This window comes from Haliaeetus leucocephalus, unplaced genomic scaffold (assembly GCF_000737465.1).
Source record: "Haliaeetus leucocephalus isolate CR32 unplaced genomic scaffold, Haliaeetus_leucocephalus-4.0 Scaffold656, whole genome shotgun sequence".
Taxonomy (NCBI): domain Eukaryota; kingdom Metazoa; phylum Chordata; class Aves; order Accipitriformes; family Accipitridae; genus Haliaeetus; species Haliaeetus leucocephalus.
In genome coordinates, this window is record NW_010973092.1 from 9,956,238 (window position 1) to 9,977,272 (window position 21,035).

At 44.1% G+C, this 21,035-nt stretch overlaps 1 protein-coding gene across 1 annotated transcript; it reads right to left on the minus strand.

Annotated features, from left to right (window-relative positions):
- Nucleotides 1-3,770: 3,770 nt before the first annotated feature.
- Nucleotides 3,771-15,071, minus strand: SPINK5 (serine peptidase inhibitor, Kazal type 5). The gene is made up of 16 exons (XM_010579008.1): nucleotides 15,017-15,071; nucleotides 14,199-14,218; nucleotides 13,210-13,346; nucleotides 12,965-13,025; nucleotides 12,327-12,460; nucleotides 11,821-11,881; nucleotides 10,654-10,790; nucleotides 10,167-10,227; nucleotides 9,231-9,367; nucleotides 8,710-8,770; nucleotides 7,395-7,528; nucleotides 7,257-7,317; nucleotides 5,825-5,961; nucleotides 4,786-4,846; nucleotides 4,317-4,432; nucleotides 3,771-3,816 (listed from the first exon to the last, which is right to left on the minus strand). Exons 1-16 carry the CDS (start codon nucleotides 15,069-15,071, stop codon nucleotides 3,771-3,773), a joined length of 1,419 nt encoding a protein of 472 aa, XP_010577310.1.
- Between the last annotated feature and the right edge of the window lie 5,964 nt (nucleotides 15,072-21,035).

Sequence of the window (21,035 nt, forward strand, 5' to 3'; positions counted from 1 at the left end):
TTCTGCTTTTTTCATATCTACTCGTTGATCAGCGGAGAGCACGCAACCGGAGCCCAGAGCATGGCAAAGAATCAAATAAAATTGTATCAAACATTAAATTACGACAAGGGAATGAACATTTCTGAGTGTGAACATATTGATGGATGAAACGGGTGGATACCAGGATTATAAACCTATAAATACAGAGATCTGAGGAAATTTTTTCAGTTCCCAAACTATTTTCTTTGCTAACAGCCAGTTAAATAGATGTGTGCAACTGATACAGTGAGTTTGTATAATTATTTCTGGATTTCTTTGTTTTGAGGAACATATAGTTATAACAGTGGTAAAAAAAAAAATCATTTGAATATTCTTCTGAAAAGAGAACAGTTTTAAAAATCAGTAGGATGAGCCTTGTCACTTTCAAGCACCCCTCAAAAGAGTGACAGAGTATCTAGATTCATCCACATGCCTCTCTAGCATATGCAGCATATGAAAAAAAGTTTAATCAAGGCAACCTATCAGCAGACATAATTTGGAAAGGTGTGGATTTTTTGGGAAAGTGTTTGAAGTTTAGGTACAGACACTATCAAGAAAAAGTTGTGTTGGTTTTTTTCAAGTCACAGAAGGGTTAGTGCAAATAAATGGTGAAAAAAAAACCCTTTGGGCTCAATATGAAAAGGCTAAGTATTGTTTTCTAAATCCCACTTATCAATCAAGATTTAAATGATTCACCGCATTCTTCCTTCTCTTTGAGTTGTAAGAAAAATGACCGTAGACTCAGAAAACATTGATAAGGCTATAAAGATAAGTTAGACAAACAAGAAAGGAGAGAGGACATTTATATTTTTAAAATACTGCCTCTGTGATATTCGCCGGTGCATGTACAGGTCATGAATCCTGAGGCTGGACCATCATCAGTGTGAAATACATCGAAGTTCATCAGCCCTTGGCATGGCTTAGGAGCTCAGTCCCTGCTCTCCAGAGCCAGAGGGCTGCAGCAGTGGCTGCAAGGCAGCATGCGGAGCTGGACCAGCTGTGTTTCAGCAGTAAATTTTAGATGCCTGATAGTGCAGTCATAGCAGGCACTGAAAAGTCAGTTTTTTCTTCACTGCATCCTTGACTCAAGGTATAAGGCTGCACCTGCAACTATTTCTGTTCATGGCAAGAATGCAAAAATAAGAGTCTGCTGAAGCAGGACTAAATCCATGCTTGCATCTGATCCTTTTAGTGCCTCTTTCCAAGTTAAAAAACAGGCTTTCCTAGCATGACAGTTGAATGGTTTTTGAGAGTAACCTGATCATTTTGAAGCTGCTTAGGCTTTTGCCCAAGGTGAGTAAAACAGTCAGCCTCAGGGCTCTGCCGCATTATGTCCCTGAGAAGCAATGGAGTAGTAGGCTAAGCAGCATCAAGTGTCTGTTGCCCTCACACTGGAGATGGTTACTGAATATATTTGCAGTCTGGTAAGCACCAAGCTGATGAAAAGATCTCTTGGTGTACCCCAGCATAGTAATCTCTATCTACCCATCTATCCAGCCATTCCTCTATCTGTGGCCAAGCAGGCACCCAGCTGTCAACCATACCTTAAAACCACCTTTCAAGTCTCTTAGTGACACTCCAAACCTGGTTGTTCTACCTCTCTCCTAAGCCACAAAAATTCAGTGCTGCTTCTTGAATGTGACCATCACTTCCTCAGAAACACAAACCAGAAAGAAATCATCTAATTAACACACACTCAGTAAGTAACCCTGGAACAGCTGAAAAACAGCTCTGAGGCACAGAAAACAGCTCTGTCCCTGAGAAGAAAGTTGCCCTACTTTTATAGAATTATATTGCTTCATAAAACACCCCCTGAGCCTGAGGGGATATTTAAACTCCAATGTCAGGCTTTTCCATTTTCTGGCCCAGTTTTAGTGATTTATTCCATTACGTACTTTTACGTGAAACCTACTGGCAAATACTGCATGGAAACCTCTCTCTAATGACCACTTTGGCTTCTTCCCTGGATTTCTCTGACTTAACCTCAACTTTGTGCCTCCTTCAGTTCCTGTTTGCCTTTGGTGTCATCAGACAATGAGGTCCACAGAGGACGCTTTGGCATGGCTGTGCCCAGCTTATGCCATTCAGTTGGATCTTGACAGCTTTACTGCAAAGGCTTGCAAAAGCCAGCAGTCAGAGCTAAGTCCAAGTAAAAGTCTGCCAAAGTCCACCAAAAAAAAAAATTATTCAGGTCTTATCCTTGAGGATAACCAAGTAACACAAACAAGACTAAAGCAGCATGTTCTGCCAAACACCTTAACAGAAAATGGCAAAAAGGTTATATAAACCAAAGGAATATTTACACTAGGACACAGACCCAAAAAAAAGTACAATAAGCCATTGTTAGTTACAAATCATCTTGAAAAGTACATGCCAGCATGGACACTAATGGCACGGAGGTACTACGGCCTCATTCCCTGGTACAATACCCACAGTATCTCCAAGTCAGGAACATTTGCCTTCAGCCTATTCTTCTAATCCGACAATTCAAAGAGTGATTTTTCCAAACCGATCCAAATAATTGTGTTATTCTCTACAATGGGACATTGAACCAGGGAGGTGCTAGCTGTAGTCCAGAAGAAATCCTTTAACCCTGAAATACTGGACTTGCGAAGGCTTTGGTGGCCTGGTATGGAGCTAGTGGTAGTGGCTGTACTCATGTTGCCAACAGATGAAAGGCAGCCCCTAGGTCACCCTACCTCCCTGCCATCCATATGGACACCAAAGTGACAGCAATTGCATCAATAGGTCCTGAGCCCTTCGGCCTCAAAAAAGTAGGCAAAACATGACTATCAGGCAGAACAGCTTTCCTATGACTTGTTATATAGTCAGTTAAAACTGGTCACAAGTGAACCTCTGCATCCTTTTCCTTCCCAAATGGCTTTAGAAGGCAGGCAGCTTCAGTGTTGTACCGGGGCTGTCCCCCACCCCAGGGGTGATTTCTGCCCACCAGTCCCAGAGATATTTTGTTGCATTAATCAATCAAGATATTTCATGAGTGGACACTTCTGCTGTCTGTGACCCTGTAGGGAGCTCGACATTCCCCCCTCCTGTGGATTATATCTTATAACAGCACTCAACACTGAGGACAAATTCAGTGGAGACAGGCTGGGATCACCTTTCCTGACAGCAACTTCTACCTCTTCCATGGGACAGGCCACACAGGCAGTGGGAACCAGGAGCAGGGCACCCCTTAGCTAGGCACCCAGTTTCCCTGTCTAGCCCACAGCAAGAAGGTGCTCTTCTTGAGAGCAAACCACCACCGAGGTCCTAGACTTTGCCCTATGGAGGAGGTGGACCATGCTCTTGAGGTGAATGTCTCCTTGCACTGACTATAAAGATGAAGTCCATGATCAGGTCATACAGAGATATTAGTGGTTAGACGAGGCTAATACTGACAAGAAGACTCTGAGGAATAAGGAAGTGCCTGGGAGCTCCAAGGGGAGGCCAGGCCCTCATCACAGCAGGGATAGCACTGACACAAGGCAGGAAAAGATTCACACACGTTGTTTGGTAGAGCAGAACAACAGAAAAACACATGTGCACAACTAGAAGTATCGTGTTAGGGAGGAGGAGGCGCAGAAGGGATGAGACGTGCCATTCAGAGACATGTTGCCAACTGAGTTTATTGAACAAGTGTTTCAAGACCTAAGGAAATGAGAGAAACTGAAGGGAAGTTGCTGGGGAAGATCAGCCCATGGGAAGTCACATACAAGGGAGCTTGTTTTCCTGGGCTGGACTCCAGCACAGACTTAGCATTCAGTCATACTCATGAGGTTGAGAGTCCTATTGCTTTTCCTGGTGAGAAAAGGAGAGAGAAGGATTAGACATGGAGCATATTTAGTGCTGAAGCCCCGTTCCTCACTTCACTCACCCAAGTGTTGGCTTAGTGTTGACTGGAGATAAAGAACAGTCTCAAAAGCCCAAATACTCCCCTTCATTATTATCATTAAAGCAAATATGAAAGGTTTCACACATTTGACACAATCCAGTCTGCCTGGTGAAGTACTTTCCACATGCTCTGATGAGCGTGTGGGATAGTTTACATGCTGGTGAAAATGAGTATAATATCTTTGAAGTTAACAAACAGGAGAGCATGTACAGATCACAGAAATGGGCTCTTCCCATTTTCCCTTAAAATGCAAAAACCCCACCTCCTTGCACAAGTCATGGTGCACCAAAAATGTTAAGTGTACGCCCATAAGCAGTTAGTCAAAAACGTATTATGAAACCAGCCCTGCATTTGTAGTAGATACAGGAATTGATCATGAAAGAAAGAGTTTTACTCTTGTACGTACAGGTAGGCATTGCAGAAAAGACATCTGTTGCCATATGTTTTGCCATCAGAGCCACAGTGGGGCAAATATTCCATGGTGCAGATAGGAGAGACTTCTTGGAAGTTCTTGCAATGCTCCTGCACACGAAAGATAGACGTAAGTCTCTCTGCCTGAGAGCAAACTGTAGCCCCCCAGCATAAAGAATGACACCCCACTGAGAAATCAAACTGTCTGTAACACCATAATAACTAACTCAAAACCTTCCTCCTGGTGGCAGATGTGATCTTGTACTATTTCTGCTCACTGCCACATTTTTTCCTGCACTGTTACAGAGCAATGGGATGGATGTTGGCAGTGTGAAATTCCCAAGGGATCTCCTCAGGTCTGCACACCATTGCTCCCCCAATTTGTAACCAAGAGCAAAGGACAGTCCCTCATGAGTGTAACAGACACTGGACCTCACTCTTTGTTCCCATACTTTCCCACTCACTTTTGTAATATCCTCTTCACAGCGTCCGTTCTTTCTTTTGCCAAGTTTGGTCTGATGGTCCCTGGAGGAAAGAGAGACCGTCACTAGCCGCAACCTTCCCCATTACAACCACAGTGCAAGAACAAACCTCACTCCCACATAGTGCACAAGAGATTTTCAGATAAACTACCTTAGCACTACCTGCACAGCACTAACAAGAACATGCCCTTATGGACCAGGCACTTGTCTTTTGGAATAATGCTCTCTCCAGCTGATGCATCTCCCTCTGTGGGGCTCTGGGGTCGAATGCCCATGTGTCCTGATTTTAGCTGGGATACAGTTAATGTCCTTTCTAGTAGCTGTTTTGGATTCAGCGTGAGAAGAATGTTGATAACACACTGATGTTTTCAGTTGTTGCTAGGTAGTGTTTAGACCAAGTCAAGGATTTTTTCTTTCAGCTTCTCATGCCCAGCCAGCAAGAAGGCTGGAGGGGCACAAGGAGTTGGGAAGGCACACAGCCATGACAGCTGACCCAAACTGGCCAAAGGGGTATTCCATACCATGTGATGTCATGACCAGTATATAAACTGGGGGGAGTTGGCCTGGGGTGGGGGTCACTGCTCGGGAACTATCTGGGCATCAGTCAGTGAGTGCTGAGCAATTGCATTGTGCATCACTTGTTTTGCATATTCCAATCCTTTTATTATTATTGTCATTTTATCATTGTTGTTATTATTATCAATATTAGTTTCTTCCTTTCTGTTCTATTAAACTGTTCTTATCTCAACCCATGAGTTTTACCTTTTTTTTTTTCTGAGTGTCTCCCCCATCCCACTGGGTGGGGGGGAAGTGAGTGAGCGGCTGCATGGTGCTTAGTTGCTGGCTGGGGTTAAACCACGACACCACGTCAAACACCAACAAGGACAAGCAGAAAAACGGGGGTAGACAGCCAGGACCCATCCAGCACAGGGATTCAGAGAGAGCCCTTGCACATTACTTGGCACTCTCAGATCCAACCACCACCACTGCGAATTCCCCAGGGAGAAGGACAAGTACTTACAGGTTGTGGGCACACAGCGTACACTCACTGGCGTAAGTGACACCATCGGTACCACAGACGGGATCGTAGATCATCGTGCAGGCCATCAGCTGTCTGCCGTCCTTCAGCATGGTAGTTGGGTACTGGCTGCAGTCAAGCTGGGGAACAAAAATGGCAAAAGCTCTGGCATGGGCTCTGCTCTGTGCAAGGGTGCCCAGACACAACCCTCCCTGCTTATGCCCCTGCCTTTTAGGATCTGCCATAGGACAAATTATGGTTATATATCAACTCATTCTTCATGGAAAGCTAGCAATTTCCTTTCACAGCCTTATGCTGGAGAAGAATGAATCAAGGCTTGAAGGTAGACATTATTCATTCAGCTTTGTATTTATCATGATGCCCCTATGCCTTGCTGAACCTACAGAGATATTACTAAATGCAGCTCAAAAATAATCTGCAAATCAAAATGGCATGATTTATGCCCTTCCTGCAAGAGGGCCAACTGTGATCAAGGTGTTTTTCCTGGCCCACAAGAATGGAAGGGAGATGTGCTGACAGGACTTTTGTTGCGATGGGATGGCTCCAAGTGTTGAAAATCTGCCAACAGGACTGACAGCAGTTGAAGCTGATTTACACCAGTTGAAGAACTGGCTTTGCATTTTAGCACTCCCAGTTTCTCCAGTGTGAGCTCTTCCTCCCTGATTTATGTATCTCACCCAGTCTGAGCACAGAGTGTACTCAGGAAACAAAGGAATGACATTTCATAGGTTTTTTTGTATAGAAATGAAATATCTGACTCAGGATGTTGACCCTTTCAAACACATGCTAATGAGATGGCTTTGTTCTTCTATTACCCGGTGAGTGTAAATAGCTTAGAGCTGGCCAAATACAGTTAATCTGGTATTTTTACAAGATTCATTGTTGGTATACATCAGATTACATTGCATTTACCAAAAAAAAAAAAAAAAAAAAAAAAAAAGAGAGAGAGGCGGGGGGGGGGGTTTAAAACCCCCGGCACATTAGGGGCCAGCATTCAAAACACAGGCAATTTTCTAATCTTTGCAGAACATCCTTTTGTAAAATGCAAGCATCCAGAAGGCACTGGGTACCCTGGGTCCTCTGCGTCCCCTTCCCATGTTGCCAAAACAGACTGCTAAGTTCCTGCAGCAGCTATGATAGACCGCTGTGGGAAAGGGATTTCTTCTTGTAAAGCCTTAAATCCTTTATGCTGCCTGTCTCATGACTAATTCCTCACCTGTCCTCTCCTCTTTCTTTTCCTGACTGTGTGCAGAAGTGCACAATGTTCCTGCTGCCAGAAGGGTGATACTCACCCGCAGAAGGAAGGACGGCACAAGCTGTGACTCCTAGCGGAGGCTACACCAAAACCCGCGTTTATTCGAGTTATGCAATCAGCACCAGCTCAAGCTCTTATTTTTCTTTAGGTTTTACTTACTTGGGGAGCTTCCTCTGTGCACCTTCCATCATGCTTCTTGGCAACATTGGTTCCAAATTCGCTGGAAGAGAAAGCAGAGTTAAAAATGCTCAGCAAGTAACTCTGTTGAGCTCTCAGGGGGTCACCTCCAGGGCTTACATATTATGGGCACACAGCACACAGTCATTGCTGTAGGGGACACTTTCTGTGCCACAGATCTCGTGCAGGATGAAGGGGCAGGCTGCGATGGCTTCGCCAGTTTTAGTATTGGTCAGGTATGTGCTGCAGTCAACCTGGGGAGATAAAATAATGATGCTGGGTCAGCTGCTGGGAAATGGAAGAGTGCCTCATCTGCAGTCTGTCCACTCTGATCCTCCAGATTTTACAGGTTTCTACCAGAGGAAAATCAGAGGGGTTTTTAAGTTTAGTCTTCCATTAGAAATGAATTAATTAATTGTAGTTGGGTTTGGTATTGTCTGCTAACAGAGGGAAGAAAGGAAGAGCTGACCAAAAAGATTATTTTCCTAGAGTAATACGTATGCAAGTTTTAAAACAAGCATTTAAGCCAAGGAACCTGATTTTAAGTGTTTGACATTAAGTCCAGCTTGACATAGTTAACTAAATCCGAGACTTTGTTTCAGCTTTTTCAAAACAGTAGCAGGAACTGTTTCACCAGCTCCTTTTGCAAAAATATTGACAATATATAAAATCTAACGGTTTAAATATTTGAGGATAATAGACAAACACTTATTAGAAGTCAGTCTACACTAGCTAAGCATCACTGGCACTTCACTGTCATTTTGCATAGTTTCCCCAATGGAGTGTTTCTTATTACCCATATTTCCCACATGGTCCAAGAGCAAATTAAAGCAAAGACAACATTTTAACAATGTCTCTTTACTATAGAAAATATATTACGGTCCCTCAGGATGCATGAAGTTATTTTTGGTGCTGTAGAGCTGCTCTGCATAAGCAGAATAAACGCATTGAGATATTATCAGCACATACTGTTGCTGTGCAGGATAGTAAAGCCATTTCTGCATGCATACCTGAGAGCACATTTTTCCTGGCTGACCAGAGCATGAGGATTTTTTAACCTGCCTGTCTAGTGCAATGGAAGTCCTAGCACTGAATGAATACACAGACACCTAGCACAGCCTTCTCTCTTTCTCTCATACTGTGCTAAAATGGTTCTTGGGCCGCCTCTGATGATTTCTCTTCAGAGATCTGCAGTACTGGGACATTCTGTTTCTGAAGTCCCGGCCCATTCCTGTTCTCTCTTGCCCTCATGTACAGCGCATTGGCGGCAGCCACTGTGAGCAGCTAGGGAGAACCACAATACCAGCACGAGCCCCGTGCTTCACCCCTCCACGCATCCAGGAGCATGGTGGGTGCGCTGAGCCCAGCCAGCGTCTTCCTGGAGACTGGAGAGAGAGTAGGAGATGGCACTTATTTTATAGCTAGTTACACTTACAGGAGTACTTTTCTCCTTGCATCTTCCCTCATGGCTTTTCTTAACATGAGTCCCATGTTCTCTGAAAGGGAGAGGTTGGCATTAGCATGCTCACCAACTAAGCCCTGTGACACCCAGGTGCCACAGAAAGAAAACCAAACTCATAGCCAATATATATGATAAAGGAGGTTTCTGATTGCCTAATGAACCACCTTCTCCCAGTCATTAGCAAGTGTAATCCTAAGTGGTAACAGACCTATCGGGTCTCCTCACTGTGTGCTATGCAGCAGTCCCATCCATTCTTCCCTCAGCCCAAATACCACAGCCCTCATAGTGTGCTCGGACTGAGAGTTGGCTCTCCCACAGCTCCCCGGAGGAGAACAAACAGAGCATCAAGGAACAAAATCAAGGTGACAGGGCTTCAGGAGGTTGAAAGAGAAACAGAAAAAGATATATAGATATGTTGGTATCAAAAGAAAAGCCGTATGAAGCACTAACCATGGCTAGTCAATCCAAAAGAGAATCCTATGTACGGTACTTACAGGTTATGGGCACAGATGCCACATTCGTTGTCATAAGTAAATCCATCTGTGCCACACACTGGGAGCAGGATCCTTGGACAGCGTATCTGGGCTTTATCAGCCTTAATCATTCTTGATGGGTATTGACTGCAATCGATCTACAAAAAGCAGGAGTGTCAAACCTGGGCAAGTTCTTGTTCTCTTAGAAAAACCCCAACATAACCTCCTGCCACATCTGTTATGCTGGGACGCTGAGACAACACTAGTGCTAAGACTCGGTTCTCTCAAAACCAAGCTGCGTCAGTTCTGCATGAATCCTCTTATGCACAGAGGGAACTGCACAGCACTGCATAGTTTGTGAGATGCCAAATCACTAGAGTAAGTAGCTCTGTCAATCCCTAATGCAAGGTATGCCAGAAAAGTAAAACCAGAGAAAAACATAGTCCCCTTTTCATCCTGCAGTGTGAATATAAACGAAACACCAAAACAGTGAAGGAATTTGGACTTTGCTGACAATGCATTTGAAGAGCATCCTCAAAGGAAGATCTAAGCCCAAACTGACCAACTTTCACATTTATGTGTTGGCATGTCCTAGACACCAGCTCTGGGATTTCTCGTCTGATACACTCAGATCAAAACTTGAGGTGTGCTCCATATACCAGAATATATCCCCACCCCAAAGGTTGGTATAGGTATGAATTCGTAATGAAAACTCTGCACCTAGCTCCCGTGCAGCCCATCTGCCAGGACTGTGCGGGCAAGGAGGCCCCAGTGGACACCTGTCTCAGGACAGATGGGGTTTGTAGGCATCCTCAACACAAGGGCCTGACAAGACTTAATAGACATGTGGAGAAAGCCAGGCTTCAGGCCAGCTCACTTTCAGAGTAGATGCAGCCTCAGGGAACATTTCAGTTAATAGAAGCAAGAGAAGAAATATGCCTTATATTGAATACTTACCTCGGAAGTCTCCTGTCTGCATTTTCCATTATGCTTTTTGCTAACATGGGTCCTGTGTTCTCTGGAAGAAGGAAACAATAAAGTTGAGGAACTAAATGCTTAACCTCTTGGTCGCAGTCATGTGTAAAATGAAGCAAATCACAGCTTCAGACTCTATAAGAGTGTATCAGAATAGCTACATTACTCATTAACAAGCTCATCACATCTTCTCATAACATGCAATTTAAAGCAATATTCTGAATTATTCCTTCCTCTGCTCAGTCACTGCCCAGCCCACAGACTAATCCAAGGAGCTGCCATCTGACTCTTCAAGATTTCCCCTCATGAGCACAAAGAAGGTATCAGAAGGAAACTCAAGGTAAATCCAAAACCAATCCAGTTTTTAAGAGACTTGAAGAAATAGGCATAAGCAGAAATGCAGAAGGTTGGTTCTCAGGACTGCAAAGCATTGCCGGCTCCTTAGGAGTGCTCTACGTATGGCACTTACCCATTGTGGGCGCAGATCCCACATTCATTATCGTATGTAATACCATCTGTGCCGCAAACTGGACTCAGGTTCCTTGGACAAGATACTAATACTTTGCCATCTTCAGTGTTTCTTGTTGGGTACTTAGTGCAATCAATCTGTCAATAAGGAGAATTAGCTCTGGTGGAGCCCCTGCTATGTGAGAAAAATTGATGCAAAACCTTTTCATTCTGTATCCCAGCCTCCATTTTTTCTGCACCAGGACAAAGCTCTGATACACTGAAGCTAAATGTTCAATCAGAAATTAGCTTTCTGAATATTATCCTAGTTGTCTAGGAGTCAAGAAAAAAAGACTATCTTGAAGAAGGGATCCTTCAAGCAGAAGAAAATGTACAAAATTTTGGGCCCATTCTCATCAAGAAAAACAGTCTTGAATTTAGTGGGAAACATTTTTCACCAGCTGGAAATCTGACTAATGCTGTTTTGGTTTGCGTTGGTTTTCTCCCCACTTCTCCAGCTCTGTGACTACTTATTACTTCAGATTCCCTGTAGTTAAGCACAGGGCTTGAAAGGATAGAGAAAAAATGGTTATCTATCAGTTAGAGAATGGACTTTCTATATCCCAGAATTTTGGTGCTGAAATATAGAAGCTTCTCTTCCTGAGGCACCAGACTGTTGGCCTCGTACAAATATACAATAAATTATACTCTATAAATATGTATGCTTAGTGCTCTTACGAGTCTCACTATGTCTGTGAGAGCAACCAGCCTGGGAGCTTTGAATCCCTGTTGCAAAGGGTGGAAGCACTTGCGATCTCCAGAGAGAAAACTGCCAACCTGCACAGCATATTGGCAAGTGAAATCTTGGGCCTCCCCTTCCCCTGGGCACAAAAGCCAGCTTAATACATAGGGAAGCGAGTTCTGCAGCACCAACTCACTGCAGCTTCTCTTTTCCTATCCATCCCCTTTCTCCATCGTCGATTTGGTGTGGTATGCATGGGGTGACCCTCTCTTTGGAGCAGGGAGGATGCAAAACCCACCCTCACTGTGCATAAAAGCAAAGCATGGACTGTGACCCTCGTAAGCCTCGTCACATGGTCGTCTTACAGTTTGCTAGGGAAATCTGTGGGATTATCAGGATTCTATTAACAGTCCTAAGAGATGTATTTTTTACTTCTATTGCACTTACAGTGCCAGTATCCTGCTTGCATTCTCCATCATGTATTTTGCTAATGTTGGCGTGATGTTCTCTGAAAGAAAGAAAAGCTTTGGTTAGGAAGCCTTGAGAATAACTTTTCCCAATACACTCTAGGCACTGGGACAAGAAAGCAAGGTGGGACACTACAACTGCTTGACTTGTCTGAATGCACCCCACAGATGGTAGCAGCAAATGCATGGTATTTCCATATCACATGGTAATTAAGCGTTAGGAGTAACTAGGTGTTACAAGTAACTCTTTGATCTGTTCGTGGCTGTGCTCTGGGTTGTCCTCTGGTTCTTTTGTGATAACCCTCACGAGCACAGACAGAAAATGGGGAAGAAAACTCAGGTTGGTTGGAGAATTACAAGCAGCCAGCTCCAAAAAAGACCTACAGAGACACCTGCATTAAGAAAGACTAGTGTTTTACAGAAGTGCTTCTGAGAGCCTTAACTATCACTAATTATCTAGAAGGATATTCTTTGCACAACACTTACGCATTATAGGCACAGATCCCACATTCGTTGTCATAAGTGAAGCTATCTGAGCCACAGACTGGTTTCAGTATCCTTGGGCATGCTACCATGACATGATCATCTATTACAGTTCTTCGGTACCTACTGCAATCGATCTGTAAAAATAGCAGGAATAGAGAAAAAAAACAAACACATTTTCAATATAAAGATATAACACTTCTATGTAGTCTGCTTACTTTCCTTCAACCTTTGGGGACAAATCCAGCATCAAACTAATTCCACCATCAAAAGTGGAAGCCAGAGTCAGTTCTGTGGGAATTCTCTCTTGCTGAAAAAAAATGGCATAGGAAGGAGGACTGCGATTTGGATTTTGTGAGGCCCTTCATAAAATCCTGCTGGAGCTATCCAGGTGGTGAGATCCAACCTTCAGCCAACACAACATTTTCATTTTATTCCCAATTACAGAAGCTAGAAGTCTGAATTAGAAAAGCACAGAGACATCGTACCAGATAGCCCATAAAAACCCTCTCAGCTTTGGTTATCAGATTTTAATTTCCTTTGGTCTATACAGACCAGCTGTGCACGTTCTGTTTTCTTGTGTGGTGTTTGAACTGTCCCCTTTTACAGCCAGCTGAAGTCTTCCATGGACTTTGTCTTACCATAATAGATTTCGACTCGCATTCTCCATCATGCGCCTTCTCCACACTGGCACTGTGTTCCCTAGAAGAAAGCAGACCTGTGTCAGGGATCACAGGGAGCAGCATCACCTTGGTACTGGCAGCGTTGGCACCCAGCTACTAATTCACATGCTCCTCTGCCCAGACCATCTTTGGGGGACGAAGATGCCACCCTTACCCTCAGTGCCTTGCCCTGAGTCTTCTGCTAGGTTTCCAGCAATACTCACGTGTTGTGGAGGCAGATCCCACACTCGTTGCTGAACGTGGTGCCGTCAGTGCCGCAGACTGGCTTCAGGTTCCTTGGGCAAGCTACCCAGACTGCGCCATCCTTCCCAATGCCACTAGAATACTGGCTGCAATCAACCTGCGAGCGCAGCACAGAATCAGCCCCAATGTTGGCTCCCTCATGGAAAGAAACCCCCATGCAGTCTCCCACCGCCCCAGCCACAGTGCCTGCAGCTCCTGCCGAGAGGTAAATTACAGCTATTATTTTGAATCTGCTCAGGCAGTCAGGAGGAGTAAATCTTCTCTACAGGAGTTTCTGATTACGCTTTCCTGCCGGGGTCCAGGGGAGGCACAGCATGGAGGAAGGATTGCTGTGGGTGAGATGGTGCCTAATGAAGGCAGCTGGTAATTGGGAGCCTGGCGGTACACCAGAGCCCCTCAGCTCCAAATCTGATAGTTTCAAATCTTGCTGCATTCTCTGGTGAGTTACAGGAGTCACATAACTGTGTGGCAAGAACCTGCCGACTAAATCCATTGCACAGACCCTGCTGTTTTCCTCTCTATGATATAGGTATAGAAAACCTATGCAACTAACACAGTTCTGCGGGTCTTACTGTATAGAAAAAATTATCAGATCACAGTCTTTGATGCTTTCAAGCATATCATCTTAAGACAGTATTCCTCATGGGGAGGTAACCTACTGCCTTTGGCTTGGAGTAACTAAATTACGTCTAAGAGTTAATATAATAGGATTGTATAATTACTTCTCGTTTTCTTCATTTTATCTAATAAACTGAAAATATTGTAAAAAATGGGAGATCTTTTACTTCCTCGTGAAATTGGCAATATCATTCAGTCATGCACTGGCAAATATTATTTGAACAGCCAAGCTTTCATTAGATTTAATCCACTTGCTCATCAGGTAATTACATACTGTTTCTACTTTACCAGAAACCTGGAATAGAACAGAATAAATAGATCAGTAGCTCACCTCAACTCCGAAAGCAATACCTGAAAGAAAAAAAAAAAGAGACAGATAAGTAAATCAAATTATTGATATGCAGAGAAGATATATGTAAATCTTTTCATGAAACTTAAATTCAGCAACAGTTGTTAACTAGTTTATTTGGTTTGGGAAAACATGGAGTTTTACATTATGCCAGTAAATGGTCATAGGATGTATTAAAAGTTACTAAAAGTTTCATTGTACTTTTGAGGGGAGATAAAACAGGGGAGAACACATATATTAATCCACCCCTAAGATGTTACAGGGAAGTGATACAAGTACTTTCAATTCGGTACTCTTGGATTTTAACCTCTTCTAAGAGACTTCATATTTGACTTTCAAAAGTTTGGACATGCATGTTTAAGATGACTGTCAACCACTGGCACTGTCCATCTCCAGACACGTCCTTCTCAATTATCAGGAGCAGCACAGTAAACTTACAGAGCAATCTTGGAGGTTAAAGTTTGCATTTATATTGCTCACATGGATAATGATGCCATTTCTAACAGTTTTACTCTGCCCTTATACACAGTACTCCCATGTGCAAGCTCCTGCCCTGCACTAGGACTGCTCCTTCAGAAATTTGCTCCTATGAAGAAAGAAGATTAAAACAGACACCTGTATGAGGTTTGCTGAAACCTCAGTCTTGAAGTATAATTTTTTGCTACACTCCCTCAAGAAGAATATTTCTTCATGGAATAAGGCTCTCCTCCATGTTACAAGACCCAAACACTTTTACTGAAATGAAAATTCAGCTCCGATTCAGGTAGATCAATCTTTGCCAAATCCCAGAAAATACTCACCTAAGCAGCAGCAAAGAGCTAGAGCAGCCTTCACGAAAACCTCTGTTGTCTTCATGGCAGACAGAGGTACCTCTCCAGTGCAGCCTGCTAGCTCTCTGTGTGGGAGAGGAAGATTGCAGATGGGAGCAGGAATATATAGCACACCATGATACCAAGTGGTCCCACCTTATTAGGTAATGCTCCAAGCCTATCATCAACATTCAAAGCCAAAAATATATTTACCCAGCTCTAGATTTCTAGCTAATGATTGACACAGGGTGTATACCAGGAAGGGGCCTTTTGCATGGCTCGAGGGGAACGTGGAGCGTGCCAGGACCCCTCTCCTCCCGGACGGATCTGTCCCTGCCCTGGGCTGCCCCTCGCACAGCTGCGGCACGTTGCAGGCTCACGTCTACCCTGCGACTGCTTAAATGCAATTAGATCTTTCTCGCAGTTTTCAACTGAGCTGCCAGCTGATAGCCAAACTCCTCGTTATTTAACCTCAGAGCATGATTTTGTACTCTTCACTGCTGTGTTTCAGCCCAGTTTGAGCCCAGGCAATTTCAGCCCAGAAGGTCACCCTGTGCTCTGCGGGAGAAGTCTTGCTCTTCCCCTGTTTTAAAAAACTCAGCAGTGCTCTGCTCCATGTGCCAACTTTTTCTGTACTACGGCAAGGAGCAAAAATATTAAGTTTGGTCCTAAAATCCATCTTTTTGGCTGTTCACCGATAACTCCCATAGTACCCTCTGCTCATCTGCTACCGCCTCCCCCATGGCCAGTTCCTGACCCACCTCGCCAAGCCTAAGCAACACCATCCCATAAGGGCAGCAGACCAAATGCTTTTGATGTCTGCATAGGCTAGATATACTCCATTTCCTTTATCTAGGAAGTCAGCCAACTTTGCAAAGATTGATATTAGCCCATGCATGGTTTCCTTCCTGAAAATTCACTGTGTACATTACCCGTTTACACTTTATATCTTCAGTTTTCTTCAAATTTCTCCTGAAGGTTTGCCCACTATTAAGATAATAGAACTTGGATTGGTCCTGAACACTTTTTTTTGTCCTTTAAGGAGATTTTTGGCAATTCTTTGGATTGGTCTCAATCCCAGTCTTCTCAATTGGGATCCTAAGTCCTCCAAATTTCTCACTAACTTTTAATCTTTCAAATTCTGTACTTGGTAATCAAAATCTTTACTTGCAGATCTATTTTTGACATAATTTAAACAGAGTGAGCTCATGTTGAATCATCCCATTTTATTTTCTAAGAGAAGGACATCTCCAACATCTTTCTCACTCGAAAAGCAAATCCACAATAGCATGATTTGGGGGATTACCTCATGGAAAACTCTATTTGCTTTCATATCTGGGAGCTTTGCTAATATTAGTAGTTTGCAGCATGCATCTGCAAAGCTAAAGTCTCCCCAAATGCCAGCATTTCCAGCTACATTAATACCTAGTGACATTAGACAGATCTCTATTCATATATCTTGTTTTCATTCCTCTCACCTGATATTCAGCCCGGGTGTCTCCTGCCCTGTTCCTTATCTCAGTTCCACCAAGTGTCAAGGACTCCAGACCTTTGGACCAATGCAGGCCTCAGCTACAAGGACCCTCTGTTCATCCTGATTACAATATCCATCTCTCAGGGCTTATTCCAGCCAAGACTATCATCAATTAATGCTTCCTGGCAGAGGAAAATATATCTTGACAGCTTAATTGCCAGACTTTGTAGAAGCTGTCATGGTCAAGCAAATTCCTGCCAATGTCCACGGAGAGGACACCTGAACCTTTTCGGAAAGGAGATATTATTTGCAAACCAAATCTGCAGTTAAAATAGATTGACTCAGCATGTTCTGTCAAGATCAAAGTAATTCTCTTCCAACTAAGTTATTAAATTTAGGGAGTAGTTTGCAATAGGAGACAGATTAAAAGGACAGAACAGCAAACACCTGTCAAGGGTCTAGAGAAGGAATTGGGATCTAGAAAACATCACCACAGCTATAGCACGTCTTCTGTCCCCTGCATCAGCCGAGGCACATAGTGCTCGCCTTTGGGCTCCTGCCCTGTGCACAAAGAAGATCCATACTGTGATTCTAAGAGCGAGCTGCCTGCTTCACGGAGAGCGATTCAGCAAAGCTTTTTCCACCAGCCGTTTGTCCGTCAGGACAGAGCCTTTCGGGACTAGAGCAGAGGGTGCAGCACGTCCCACCCAGGCTGGACAGGGAGCTGCAGGAGAGGGAGACCTTTGGTTGTCCCTGTGTGTTTACACCCTTGTGTTCATGCAAACCCCACTTGCAGTCATGTTGTGTTGACGTCTACCTGCTTATTTTCCCTTTGCCGGCCATGCCTGGAGAGGGAGGTCCACCTGGCCAAGCAGCCCTGGACATGAGCACTCTACTCCTTTCTTCTGCTGCCTTTCCAGGTTACCTCTAGTCCCAGCTGTGAATCATCTGTCAACATTTCTGCAGAATTTCACCAACATGGGCCAAGAAAGGAAGTGACCCCTTTGAGGCCAGAAGGCAGTAAAGTCAACTCATCTCTTTTTCAGAAACATATGCAGAAATTGTCCATGCTTCCCATCCACAAACCAAATTTGCGGTTGTAAGTATGCTTAACACTAAACTATTTCTTTGGGGACCTTCGACATCAAGGATCTGGATTTGTAATTTGCAAGTAGTTGCATTTACATCATACTATTTTCAGTGAACAATTTGAGTGGAATTGCTCATACCTTCATGCAGGGGAAAGCATTGAAAATTCTGGTGTTGCAGTCCCAGGGAGGGCTGGGCACCAGGAGGGCTCCTGCAGCAGACTGGAGCAGGGAGATCCCAAGGAAATGGCCCAGACAAGAGCTCCCTTTAATAGGGAAACCCTTGCAGGAAAAGACAGATGTGCTAACAGATGCTAGACAGGAGCCCTAAAGAGAGGAAAGAGAGAGGCTTATTCACAAGTCCCCAGGATAAAAGCAGATGGGCCATGGAGCAGAAGTTGTGATACTTAAGGGAAATAATGCTGAAACCCCCAGGTACCCATACGCAGCAGTTGCTTGGTGGGATTGAGTGTCACAAGCATGTAGGGAGAGCCAGGAGAGGGAGCTCTGCAGCAGATCCAGAGGGGCTTCACTGCACAAACAGCATCACGTTCTCCCTGTTGCACCTCACTCAGTTTTGAAGAAACAAATGGCCCTAAACTGCAGGATTTCTGGCACTGTCTACTGTGGCAGACTGCGAGAGGTCCCCTGGCCAGAGCACGCCTTGCTGCCATGCATGGGCTCTCCCTCCACGGCAGCTGCGAGAGCAACTGGGACGTGGTGGGCAGAGCTACCAGGCTCCGAATGGACAGACCACAGAGAATTGAGAAACACCATGGAGAGTTCAAGGTCTGCTGAGGCATCTGCCAGAGTCAACAGTTCTCACTATATACCAAGAGGAGCATTTGCACGCCCTGAAGAATTGCATAAGTACCTAACACTTCTATTGAAAAAAAAAAAAAAAAGGCAAGAAACTCAAGGTCCCTGCAGAGAGTAATTTAGCTCAAAACCCAACTGCGTTGAGAGGCCTGGAAACCGAAGCTCTCAATTCATAACACCAGTTCTGCAAAGCCTCAGAAACTGCTGTGAACCACATGGGGTCTGTAGATATTAGCAAGAGACGCCCTTAATAAAGTGTAATTTACAGCAAACTGAAGAATCCCCAGAGTGCTGGTACCTTTCCAGTTTTGTAGAGGACTGTTTTGGCCTCATTACTGTTAGAGGGCAACGCAAAGGGTAACCAAGAGCAAACATAAAAGAAAGCGTGATAAATCCCCAATACCTCTTGAACCTTTGCCCCCTTCTCCCCAGGAACCTCATCAAAATAACGCGTGGCATTACTCACACGGAGTCCCACCGGAGCTCCGCCACAAACAGCGCTGCTCAGGACAGACATCATCATCATCGAGCCCTCGGAGTGACCTGCAAAAGGGGGTTGAAAGCAAGAAAGGACTGACCAGGCAGGCTGCTGAGAGCAGAAATGAGTTAGCATTGCTACCTCAGGGCTCTTAACAACAGCAGAGGTGGTTTTAGCAAGTCACTGTCCTGTGCCTTCTCAGCAGACGTGTTTGGAATCTGATTAATGATCCCTTATTGCCAGCTGTGATTTTTGTGGATGATAATTTCTGCTGGCAGCAGGAGAAATTCAGAAGGTGCTCAAACACCGACAGAAGAGACTACTGAGGCACTATCCTCATCAGTTCATTGCTTTTGGTGCATGGTTAATGCAGGTTTTATGGGTGATTATTTCAGAAGTTAAATACTTGAAATCACTACAAAACATAATAGCTTTCAAGTACACTGATTTTCATTTGCAAGAATTTATTTTAAGCCACAAATTGTGCGCTGCTTTTATGAAATCATGTAGATGTTCCTGCACATGATTTTAGCTGGAATCAGTAAGCAGACATCATCAGAGAACATTTTTACTGTCTCGTATTCATCATTCTCAGGCTGCATAAATAATGTTCAAGAATTTACTTGTTTCATCACAGCTCAAAGGCAGACAAACTTTGCATCCCCCAAAACAGCTAACCAGGACCAAACTGGTGACTTTCACCCTGCATGACTGTATTTGGTCAGTCATTTTCCACATAGAAATAAGGGAGGGGATTTTCAATGTAGAAATAGGCAGTAATAATTTATTTCTAAATCATAGTGTTTGCTCACATTAAAAAACAGCATACAAAATATTAATAACTACTTTTGTCAGAGTCTGCTGATAATAAAATCGGATTTTAGTATTATCAGCAGAAATAAAATATGATGTGTGCGGAAGCATTTTGAGAGTTTAAAATCAACTCTCATTAACTGCAGTAGAAAAAAAGGATTTGATAACTTAACTGAAAAAAAAAATTCTATGTCTTTGGTGGGAATGAAATTAATTGGCATTAGGTAAAATCCTGCCAAGATCTGAAAGAAAGTCATTCTAGCCTTATCTGCAACAGAAAGTGTTTACAGATCAGGTCACAGCTAAAATGGACTCAAACACTGTGTGTGTTCACTCAAGGTCTTCTGGAAATGTCCTGCAATAAAGTTTATACAAATAAAGAATGTATTTGCTTTAAGTAACAGCTATAAAAGAAAGTACAGGAAGTGCATGCAAACTGCCAGCAGATTTCTGTTAAACCAGGATCAGTCTCCTGCTCTGCAAATCCCACGCCATTCTCAGATGTGTTGCCCCTAGTGAGCCAGGGGAGCCTTAGCTCAAAGACCTGGCTTTATCTTAAAATAGTTTCAGACTATAAATGAATTAGAACTCTCTGTTGATCAGTTACATCTCAAAACAACAATACTTTTCCTTAAATAGCTCAAGCCCTTCAACACCATAGAACTTCTCACTTCTCCATCTCCGCCAGCACCCTGAAGGAAGGATCCCTCCCTGCAGAAGATGGCTCCCAAGATGGGCACTGGCTGAGCCCTTGTGCCCACAGGGCCTTGTTTGGGGAAGAAAGTTCAGGCCAAGGCAGAAGGGTGACCCAGAAGCACATGGTGAAGGTCCGTGGGCCACCAAGATGACTGAGCTTTCTGCTTGGCCAGCACTACCTCAAGGGTGCCATCAGTACCTTCCTGCTCAGAGCAAGAAATACTGCTGGTCAAATTCACACCTCCAGATCCCAGAGACCTTCCCGGCTGTGCCCCCAGCTCAGGCTTTGGTGGGGCAGGGCCCAGCACACCATCTAACATGACCGAGGTGCATCTACTTCCCACAGCTGCTCAAAGTGGTCTGGATTTCCTCATGCCCCAGATGAGGAGGCTGGAAGAAGACACTTACTGCAACAGCTAAACTGCCAGCCCAGTACATGGAGTGCTTTTAAACCAATTTTCCTCTCTGGGTTTCCAAATGTAGACCAATTAAATATCAAAACAACCCTCTGAGGTAGGTAAGTAGCTTTTAATGTCCATTTTAAAAGCAAAAGAAAAGGGCTGAAAGGGCAGTGAAGTGGTTGACCCAAGACCCCACAATGAGTCAGAGAGAACCTGACCCCTGGTCCCTCCTCACAAAACC